The sequence below is a fragment of the Epargyreus clarus genome, unplaced genomic scaffold (genome assembly GCF_041222505.1).
Source record: "Epargyreus clarus isolate Ecla_fem2 unplaced genomic scaffold, WU_Ecla_fem_2.2 ptg000025l, whole genome shotgun sequence".
Taxonomy (NCBI): Eukaryota; Metazoa; Arthropoda; class Insecta; order Lepidoptera; family Hesperiidae; genus Epargyreus; species Epargyreus clarus.
The window spans coordinates 405,037-416,203 of record NW_027332232.1 but is presented as its reverse complement, the minus strand read 5'-3'; the positions used below and the strand labels follow the sequence as shown (position 1 = coordinate 416,203).

Sequence of the window (11,167 nt, the reverse complement as noted above, 5' to 3'; positions counted from 1 at the left end):
TCCTCTTTATAATATTAGTATAGATAAAAAAAACGGGAAATGGGAAATAATAAGACGTATTATAAGTACTTAATTTATTGTTATAAAAAATATTACAAAATTAATGGGTTCATAAAATTAATCTCAAATTGAGTACAACGTCATCTATCCATACAATTGAGAAGTTATCTGATATAGCGCCATCTAGTGTCACGAATACTCATATGAGATTCAACAGAGATTTTAAACTTTTACCTAAGTATAGCTTATTGTAATATTGTAAAAGTAGATTTTTAGTATTACGTGCAATTGGCTGATTTGGTGGTGGAGCGGTCGCATACCACCTTCTTCAGGTTACTGAAGGCGGCGTCTTGGACGGCTTGGTCGAATTTCTGAAACAAATTTTGAATTTTAAAACTTATTGTAAAGTAGTAATAGTGGTTAAAAATTCGGCCTCAATTCAGGGGTTTTTTTTTTATATATTTGAACCTGACGATAAAGCAGACGTGCTACCGGATGGAAAGTAGTTAACGTCGCCTATGGACATTTGCAACACCAGAGGTGTCGCCGATGCATCGCCGACTTTGAAGGAGAGCTCTTTTTGCACCTTTTTTGAAGAGCCCCATGTCATAGCGCTCCGGGAATACCTCGGGAGGAAGCTCATTCCACATCTTACACGTCCGTGGCAAGAACGTCCGTGCAGGTTGGGGGTACAATTTTCCTTTCAGTTGTAAAACCTTTCCGTGTTTCGATTTTCAAGTTATTACAGATTAAGTATCACTTGTTTAAGATGAAGGACAACATCATGAGGAAACCTACATACCTGAGCAATCTTTAAAACAAGTTCTTTTTTTATATAATATAAGAGTAGCAGACGAGCATGCAGTCCACCTGATGGTAAGTGGCTACTGCCGCTCATGGACATCTGTAATAAACCCCAGATAGGATTAGATATTCCTACCTGAGGTCGGCCACAGATGCGCCGCTACCCCTGAGGACTGAGCTGGAATGCCTCGGAAAAGTCTTTCTCCCTTACCACACCCTTCAAACCGGAACACAGCAGCGCCTAACACTGCGGTTATAAGGTAGAAATAGGTGTGGCGGTGGTGCCGCTGGAGTGGAACCACAAAGGGTTCTACCACCTTCAGTACTACCATCACTTGCTTACGGTGAAGGAAAACAATGAGAAAACCTGCATATAGTCCGAGTATAACTGCTAGTCCGCTCTGAATATAGAAATGAATCGCGTCGCCAAAGCAAATTGTATGACTACACCTGCTCGCAACAACTTCAGAGCGGACTAGCAGTCTTGCGTGGACTTTACTAGCGATCTTTAAAAAAAGGGCCTTAATAATGTATAATTGTGGAAGGCTACCATTTCGCATTTAGTTTCCGCAATGGACTATGGCCTAATACCCTTCACTTGACGATATCAGCTCTTTAGTCCTAACTGGCTATTGTCGTCGATGGACATCTGTAATCAACCCGAGATAAGATCACTTTACCGGAATCAGTCACACATGCGCCGCTACCCCTGAGGACTAAGCTGGAACGCCTCAGAAATATTTCCCTTACCACACACTTCAAACCAGAACACAGCAGCGCTTAACATAGCTGTTATAACAGAAAGGGGGTTTTTGAGCGTATTGGTCAAGTAAACTGTAATTGACCACGAAAGCTCCATTGACTTGCGTGACATGACATATTGTCAACGCCTCCCCCCTCCCCACCTTAGTCCGTTAGAGATGGGACTGTGAGTGTAGAAAGCGTCTTAATACCACAGTAATTGGTCAATCAAGCTGCAACTGACCTCGTTGATAACGATAGTAGGCACGAAGCTGAGCGGACGGCCAACCACCGCGGTCTTGTCGCCAGCCGCCGCCAGCAGCGCGGAGCCCTGCTCCCCTGAGGCGCACTGCTTCAACTTCACAGACTCGGATGATCGCTTTACTTGGTCCAGGCACTGAACAGACAGAAAAAACAGACTTATTAAAAAGTATACATATATAACGAAATTCAGACATACGTGTAAAAATGTGTACTTAAATAAGGAAATTTATGCAATGAGTAATATAAGTGTATTTTTATTTCATGGTGATCTGAAATATAATTGAGAATTACAATGTAGTATCCTTCTTCCCACTCGTCGGCATCGCGATTGTTTAGCCTTCTAAAAACAAAAAAGTTTTAAGACCACTGACACTGCGTATGACAGTGACACTATATTGACAGCTACCTCACTTCTTTTTCGCGCTTCCAAGGCATCGTGATATTATTTTTTCAAAGTTTTGTTAAACGTGTATAGTGAAGCAAAACTAGTGAAAAAATGGAAACTAGGAATGAAGAATCACGTCCGCGTAGTTGTGGTCGCAGTAGCAAGAATTTACGAAGCAATTCCTCGGATTGGATCACCGGTTCATAGGTTATGTACAAATCACTTACCAGGTATGTAAGAAAATAATGTATTCATTTTTTACAGTTATGTGTGCACAACTATAAAAATGCCTAAATAACTAACATATGCTTAGAAAGAAACTATATTGTTTGAAAAACTTTCTCGTATCTACAACTTCAAAACTATTAACGCACGCCAATCTCGCTCTTGCACGTTACAGACACCAAACGGTGCTCATATTCGCCATTAGCCGTAAGATGCTTGCACTTTTATGCATATAATTTAGCAATTAATGGTCCAAATATAAAATTCACCCGAGCCACGAGTACCACCCACCCGAGTACGAGATACTCGTGGCGTCGCTTTGTCGACACTAAATGGTTCCCATGTTCACCATTAAGCACGAGATGCTGGCCCTAACATTTATATGTGACAAATGTTCGAATATTCAAAGAGTCACAACCGTCGAGTACGAGATACTCCTAGTTTTACTTTGTTGACACTAAACGGTTCACTCATTCGCCATTGAGTACGAGATACTCGCGCTAACATTTCTATGTGGCAAGTGGTCGAATATACAAAGCATCAGAACCGTCGAGTACGAGATACTCCAAGTGTTACTTTGTTGACACTAAACGTTTCACTCATTCGCCATTGAGTACGAGATACTCGCGCTAACATTTCTATGTGGCAAGTGGTCGAATATACAAAGCATCAGAACCGTCGAGTACGAGATACTCCAAGTATTACTTTGTTGACACTAAACGTTTACTCATTCGCCATTGAGTACGAGATACCTGCGCTAACATTTATATGTGGCAAATGGCTCGAATGCTTCCATCACTAGCTATTGCACTAACAATACACAGTATAAAGCATGAATGATTTATAAGCACCAAGCTAGAGCTGCTACAACACAAGGTTATGCCAACCCTGGTATACCAACTCTGACAAAATAATTTTCAGAACCAGCTATAATTTCAGGAATCATTCATGGAGTTATTGCAAATAGCAAAACATATTTGTAACTATATGACAAAACAGTGTCCTAACAGAAATGGAAAATATTATGTCAACATACTGGGACAACGAGTGAATACAATAATATCATCAGAGCTCTCTAAAATTGGGAGGTATGTGTGAAGCAACTGGATGAATGACATATTCCAATGAGAACCGAGGAAATCAACCTGGTACATTTTGATGCTCTTCTCAGAATAACACTTTAACTAGTGCTACCTATAAAGGTCATAATAGGTCATTTATGCTCCACCACAATACACACGATAAAAATATATGTAATACATGGTGGAGAACAGAAAATAGGAATCATCACATTGCTGGTGCGCTAACCCAAAACAAATATAACCCCGTGCATATAAGAATCTTATCAGGATTCACTGCACAGCATGATGCTCATGAGCTCATGTAACGGAATCATACTGAAGACATTGAAACTCACTTAGCTGCATTACAAATGATAGAAGACTAGCTATCTTATCAGAAAACAATGTCTAAAATAGACATTTGTGACATAAATGTTTTATGCAGCACCCCGTTGCCAATTTTAAATTGGTTGAGATTGGTTGTTCCACACAAATCAATTGTGTTATATGATATTAAAATTTAATATATGGCGTCAAGATAAAAATCTTACAACATTGATGACAAAATTATTTTTGTATACTAGTTAATCCAATGCTCGATCTCAAATGGTAATAGATGTGCTCTTCACATTATCACATACACACTGGTGTATATACATGACAACTGTTTCATGTTTGATATAGAACAGAAGGCATGTTCTCTCAAAAGAACCACCTCAGGAGGACAATGATTAACCAAACAAGACTCCGGCTTATTGATACTGATACATATCTGTCCAATATATTTATAGTCACATGAAGAAAGAATACTATAAGTATGTATATATTGGATCCAGCGTCTGAAGTCCTAGCTTGGATAGTAGCATTCTGTGTTAATACCTCAACACAATCGAGCAGAGTTCATTGATTTTTTATGGATACTCTATAGTTCCTACTCAATTTCAGCTGTTTTATAAGCAAATAACAGGTACCTATACATGGCTCAAAGTAAACAATATTACATGGGTTATATTGTAGTACCTCTTACTCACATATATACAAATTATGTATAATAAAAGTTAATCAGTTACCAGCTATATAAAGCTGTTTGATTTGATATCTTTTGGGATAGGTATATATGAATATCCTAACATCCAGATTAGGTGTATTTCAAGATATTGCGGATTTCAGGAAATACTCGTATTATTAAGGTATAACTCTAAGGAGATTTGTATCAAGGAGTACAATCAGAACTATAATGCACCACTTAACTACTGGTACAGAGTACCTACTTAAAGTCATTGAGCTTACATAATATATATAACTCTATTATATATAGATGTAACTTGAATTGAAGTTTTTAAATTATCTATTTAATCATAGAAAAGAAAATCAAGTAGAAGTGGTAAGTACCGGCGAATGTATCGGAACCGTTGTCGCCAAACTCACACTTGCGTTTTTCTTGTTACATATAACACTACTAAAGTAAATATCATTTTATTGGTCATTTATAGTTAACTCGAAAGTATTCTAAAATATACAGAATGAATATGTAAAAACAACTTAGGCGCGTATAATATTAAAGTTTATTTTTCTACAACACATAAAAGCATTTACGTCATTTAGTATTTGAAAATGTAGTTCCGCTACTTGACCATAGATGGCAGTGATTGGGCTTTATGCAATTATAGCCCTAAGCACTTTAAACTTACGGACCAAACTTGCGTAATATTTCTCCTACTGGAATAGTGACAAAAGAGTTTATTTACGATAAAATTATCGATACTCATCGATTTACTGTGCTAGCTATAAATGTAGAATAGAATTAAAATTAAACAAGGATTAATTATTAAAAAGTAAAATAAAAAACATAAGTATTACATCCTAAAAATGAATGCACGAAACGAAAATGTTCCCGAAAGCAGACCGATGCTGTTGAAAAGGGCAGCTTAAGATTTTGTTACATATATAGAGTAACAGATGAAGTTTTTAGCTATTTAAGCTGCCGCAGATTTTAAATTTGTTTTAAAAATATATTATAAAAAAATAGTTAGGTTAAAATGTTCAAGACTCTAAATACTACGTACTACATAGTTAACGTATTTTTGTACATAGATATATTTTGTAAATGATATAAAGTAAATATATAAATGTTAAACATTTAGTAATTGTTCGCATCCTTAACAATTATATAGCATCGGTCTATTTCTCCTTACTAGTAGCACTCATAAATCCAAGCCATCGAAAAATAATGAGATATGTCATGAGAGATATGATATGTGAGTACACCTCAGCTATGTGAGTTACAGCTATTACGTAGTAGGTATTACGATACTTTTTGCCGCAAGAACCTAATTTTAGATTTATATAATTTTATTTTCTAAATATAATATTTTCACTTTATAATAATGTATATTGTAAAATATCGATAAGAAAAAATATACTTGCCCCCATCACTTATTGAGTAGCGTGGATTCTTCTAGACGTTTTGGTATGGTGGAATCAATTAAAAAATGAACTTTATTTGAAAGCATTAAGGTTGATGTTAGCGTGACTATGTGGAAATTATTTTTAAATTTGATATTTTTAAGATTTTAGGAAATATAAAATAAAATTGTACTCAGTGATGGTACGAAACACCTCCATTTTTAATTGTCTTCTTTCTGCTATCATTTTTACATTCCAAAATAGCATAATATGTCTTAATAATTTATTTTATAGAATTTGACAAATATCTGTCTCGAACCGACGCTCAAACATGAGTAGACTCGTTTGAAGGCAAGTGAGAGTAACACCGCCTAGTAGTGGAAGCCGCGCCACGCCTACTTAGCACTTCCACTTGTTTTTTCTGTTCCATGTATTTAATACACTGGTTTACAGTGATAAAATCAATCCAGAAGTCTGGAGTTGTCTTTGGACACAAATACCTTTATGATTTATTCTAAGGCCAGGTACTATAACAATACCTGCAATACTATAACAATACAAATGTGCTAAATAACAAATGTCCATACTTGTAAATAATTCAAAAACCTTGTTTAGTATTACTTATTTATGTGGCATATGTGACATAAATGCAAATATGTGAATGTCAAGAGTGAACTTTATGTACAAATGTGAGAATTTATACAAAATTAACATTTTGGATTTCATTACACTTACCTTTCAGTGACTCAATAGGAATAAATACAGTAATAATTAAAGGTTTGGAAGTTCAGTCCACAAACATATGGTTAATTATTAAATATCTGCACATATTTTTCACTTTTACTGTACATAACTGCTTAAAATATGAGGTTGATCATCATGAAAAAATTGACTAAAGATTGGTAGTACCTATGTAATGTTTTACAACAGAAGCCTGGTACTCCCAACATTACAAATGCAATCAAATAATAATATATTATTTATATTGTTGCTTAAACATTTCCTTTAGCAACACCGGGGTTATATAGAAACATGCATCATACATTTATACACCAGTCATCAGGTCAACAAATAACACAGCAGCCCATTAACCCTGGAATAAAGACAAGCATAATATGAGAATTGCTATTGCACTTAAGTCTTTATACTGTCTATGTTAGTTACACTAAAACTGAAATTGTTATCATTTCATAATGAAATTTAATAATGTCCACCATGGTAATATGTGACACATTAATGATATAAAAGTAATAACAATATTATTATATCATGTGAATGGCCAGCCATTAATATGATATCTTCTTTGGGTTTTTTTGTGCCTAGTGTGTATACCTAGATGCTCTTATAAAACATAAAACAAAGAAAGTAAGCTGCATGTCCAATCAATTCTCAAATGTAAGTCTAGCATCCCTAGAATTAATAGGAATTCCTTAGGGGTATGTGTGATGAACGTTACTATATAGGACTCTAACATTACTATATAGGACACACATGGCAGACATCTTACCTGGAACAAAGAAAACTATATTATATATATAAATAATTATTATATATAGAAGATTTATCTAATTTCCTTTTCTTAAAGAATTAAGATGGAGAAAAATGTGGGTAATAACTTTATAATTTATCACTGGCAGAGCTGTAACTAGAACCAGTTGTGTTAGTAATCATTACAGGCTAAGTAAGCCAGAACCCCATGGAAATTATAAAATATTTGACTTATTAAAACTGAATTAATCCTGGAAATGCTCAGCACAAATACTTTTGAGTAAAGATAAGCTTTTCTGGTCTAGTCATGAATGGGGTTTGAAATAATCATATACATAAATACTGTTATGAAAACTGATATCAACTTATACATACACATAACTGATAGTTACACACATTTTTAGGAAAAGATGTTAGATCGAAAGTCAGATTGGATTTCAAAAGGAAACGCATCATAAGCTTTCCAACCAACCATATAGATATGTAACTTTACAGAGGGCATGCATAAGCATGGTACAGCAAAAAATATAAGTAACTTTTGCAAATCCGATACATACCTACAAAAACAGGAAGTCATATAAAACTAAAATGTTTCATTGATCTAAGAATGATCATGTCCCTCTTGAACATGCACACTAATATAAAGAAACAAAGTAGGTATAACACCCAATATTATACCGGGTATACCTACAACATAAAATATAAATTTATCTCACATGGGGCATACATCATCCCAAGATCAAATCAAATACCCAATAATAATTTGTCAATAAATAATGGTATTAATTCCTAAATATTCAACATGGGATGGCTTCCTATTTTAATAATATTGGAATACATACAATGTACCTACTGGTTCATATAAGTATAGTATTATATAAAAGTACATTATTATATAATGCACATCACATATGAAACATATTTATACATATATTGCTACATAGCAAAGGAAATAGTATTATTTGTGTCAATAAAATTGACCAAGTAATTAATTCTACACATAATTATGACATACTATGGAGGGTAGAAAACATATTTTCGACCTTGTATGTATTTATTTTTTGCAAGGTGCAAAAGCTTGAATTGAAGAATCATTAATACTGACTAAATTGCAATATTACTATTATTATTATTGTTGGCCAATTTTAGTAATAATATATTTAGAGAAAAATATTGCATTATTATTGCACTGAATATTATTTCATCTAATTCAGAGGGAATCTCACTTAGTACTGTGTGTTTCAGAACATTTCATCCATATTATACAGTAAGAGTAAATATTCAGTTAGCAATCCTAATAATTATGTATATTTTATAATTATACCTAATTAAGAGGAAAATTTCTTATTAATATGATATTTTCATGTTGTATTTTTATATATATTTTATATATATATATTTTATTATTGAGAATAAATCTCACTAAGCACTATGGATTTCACAACATCTCATCCATATGGTGCAGAACGAATAAATATTCAGCAATGTAATTAAATCCATATAATAATATATATGTATGGTAATAAATCTTTAATTTAATTACATGTTCCATTGTTGCAGTTGTCTCTAAACATCTACATTGTAATTCTCAATTATATTTCAGATCACCATGAAATAAAATTGAAAATTAGACGAGCTTACCTGTAAGCGAAGTCTGATTATAATTTTATGAATGGTGATCTGAAATATAATTACCCACCCTCCCAAAATCAAAACCCATACTGCAACAATAAGACCAAAAGAGTCTCCTAGATATAGACAGCATGCATATTATCAAGGAGACTAAGTTGGAAATGATAGACTCTAAATTAAGTGAGGTAGCTGTCAATATAGTGTCACTGTCATACGCAGTGTCAGTGGTCTTAAAACTTTTTTTGTTTTTAGAAGGCTAAACAATCGCGATGCCGACGAGTGGGAAGAAGGATACTACATTGTAATTCTCAATTATATTTCAGATCACCATTCATAAAATTATAATCAGACTTCGCTTACAGGTAAGCTCGTCTAATTTTCAATTTTTTATAATATAGGAGTAGCAGACCAGTATGCTGTTAACCTGATGGTAAGTGGATACTGCCGTCCATGGACATCTGTAATCGACCCCAGATAAGATTAGCTATTCCTACCTGAGTTCGGCCACAGATGCGCCGCTACCTCTGAGGACTAAGTTGGAACCTCCCGAAAAGCATGTATCTCTTACCACACCCTTCAGACCCGAACACAGCAGCGCTTAACACTGCTATTATGAAGTAGAAATAGTTCTGGCGGTGATGCCACTGAAGTCGAACCACCTTTAAACCCGCTAAGTGGCTACGTGCCATATAAATAATTGTAATCAACCCCAGATAAGATCAGACTCCTACCTGAGGTCAACCACAAGCGTTGCTATTGCACACAAAGTTGAGACGCCTCAGATAAGTTATGATTCACTGCTGTTATAACGGAAACACCAATTACTAAAACTATTAGTATTATAATACATAAAAACTAAACTTACGGTATCCAGAGACTTGTCGGGGCTGGTCTGACCCATCAGACAGATGATCATTTCCATCTTCTCAGTATCCTGAAGACTCTTGTCCTTCAATATACACGATTGCATCTGAAATTAAAATTGGTAGTCTAATTACTTTGGAGATAGCTTCAGTGGCGGACTGAGGTCGTGGCGCGGGGTAAGAAGTCGAATGAAGGGCCCCAGTGTAACAAAATGACTAACCTAAATATATATAACTCAAAGGTGACTGACTGACATAGTGATCTATCAACGCACAGTCAAACCACTGGACGGATCGGGCTGAAATTTGGCCTGCAGGTAGATGTTATGACGTAGGCATCCGCTAAGAAAGGATTTTGATCAATTCTACCCCCAAGGGGATGAAAATATTACTTCGTAACGCGAGCGAAGCCGCAGGCAAAAGCTCGTGTGTCATAGACTTATTCGCCGAAAAATACGTATGATTCCGGATTTTTTTGGTTCTGATGACTGTTTTTAGCAACTGTGTTGGGCTCCCGGATCGGAGGCCCGAGGCGGACCGCCCCTTCCCTCCTCCCCCGCCTGTTCCGCTAGAGGATAGCTTCGTTAGGTATTCGATTCGTAATTTAATAATAGGATTTTTAAATTCATTCACAAAATAGTTTTTAAAAGCAACGTTATCACAGGATCCAAACTTTTTTACCACGCTTTTATTAGCTTGACCTGTACGTATTTATGTTTTTGTGAAGCTGAATCTTTGAACGCCATTCTTACTTGTGTCCCATTGTGCTTATCAGGATCATCGGAATTAACGATTTCCGAGGCGGTGTACGAGCGCCTTAGAGAAAGCTCATCGCAAAGTTACTATTAAGTTCGCAATTATTAATTTTTAGTTTGATTACTTATAAAAGCGTGGTTTTTAGTTTTTTAAATAGTTTTACGTAGAAATATTTAAATACGTCGTTTTTATAATATAGGATTAGCAGACAAACATGCAGTCAACCTGACGGTATTGGCTACTGCCGCCCATGGACATCTGTAATCAACCCCAGATAGAATTAGACATTCCTACCTGAGGTCGGCCACAGATGCGCCGCTACCTTGAGGACTAAGCTGAAACGCCTCGGAAAAGTATGTCTCCCTTACCACACCCTAACCACACTTATAATTATAATATTATCCAAGGGTAAAACTTTACCTTGTTTCCATAGCACTCATCAGGTCCATGGTGGCAGGTAAACTCCCATTTACCATTAATTTTGTCGTGCTGAAAAAAAAGATTGATTTTTAATACCGTAAAGCAATCTTCAAATGTAATGA

At 35.3% G+C, this 11,167-nt stretch overlaps 1 protein-coding gene and 1 long non-coding RNA gene across 2 annotated transcripts in view; one reads left to right on the top strand and one right to left on the bottom strand.

Annotated features, from left to right (window-relative positions):
• Positions 1–59: 59 nt before the first annotated feature.
• LOC140752864 (GILT-like protein 1) overlaps positions 60–11,167 on the bottom strand; it is a 34,662-nt gene continuing 23,554 nt past the window's right edge. The window contains exons 4-7 of the mRNA XM_073087223.1: positions 11,046–11,114; positions 9,872–9,976; positions 1,790–1,942; positions 60–371 (exon numbers count right to left, since the gene is read on the bottom strand). Of these exons, the coding sequence (XP_072943324.1) occupies positions 279–371; positions 1,790–1,942; positions 9,872–9,976; positions 11,046–11,114 (420 nt within the window). The 3' untranslated portion in view covers positions 60–278. The remainder of the gene's footprint in view (positions 372–1,789; positions 1,943–9,871; positions 9,977–11,045; positions 11,115–11,167) is intronic.
• LOC140752866 (uncharacterized) lies at positions 2,098–9,368 on the top strand. Its single transcript, XR_012103477.1, has 3 exons — positions 2,098–2,424; positions 3,341–3,507; positions 9,259–9,368. It is a non-coding gene; the product is annotated as an uncharacterized LOC140752866 (long non-coding RNA).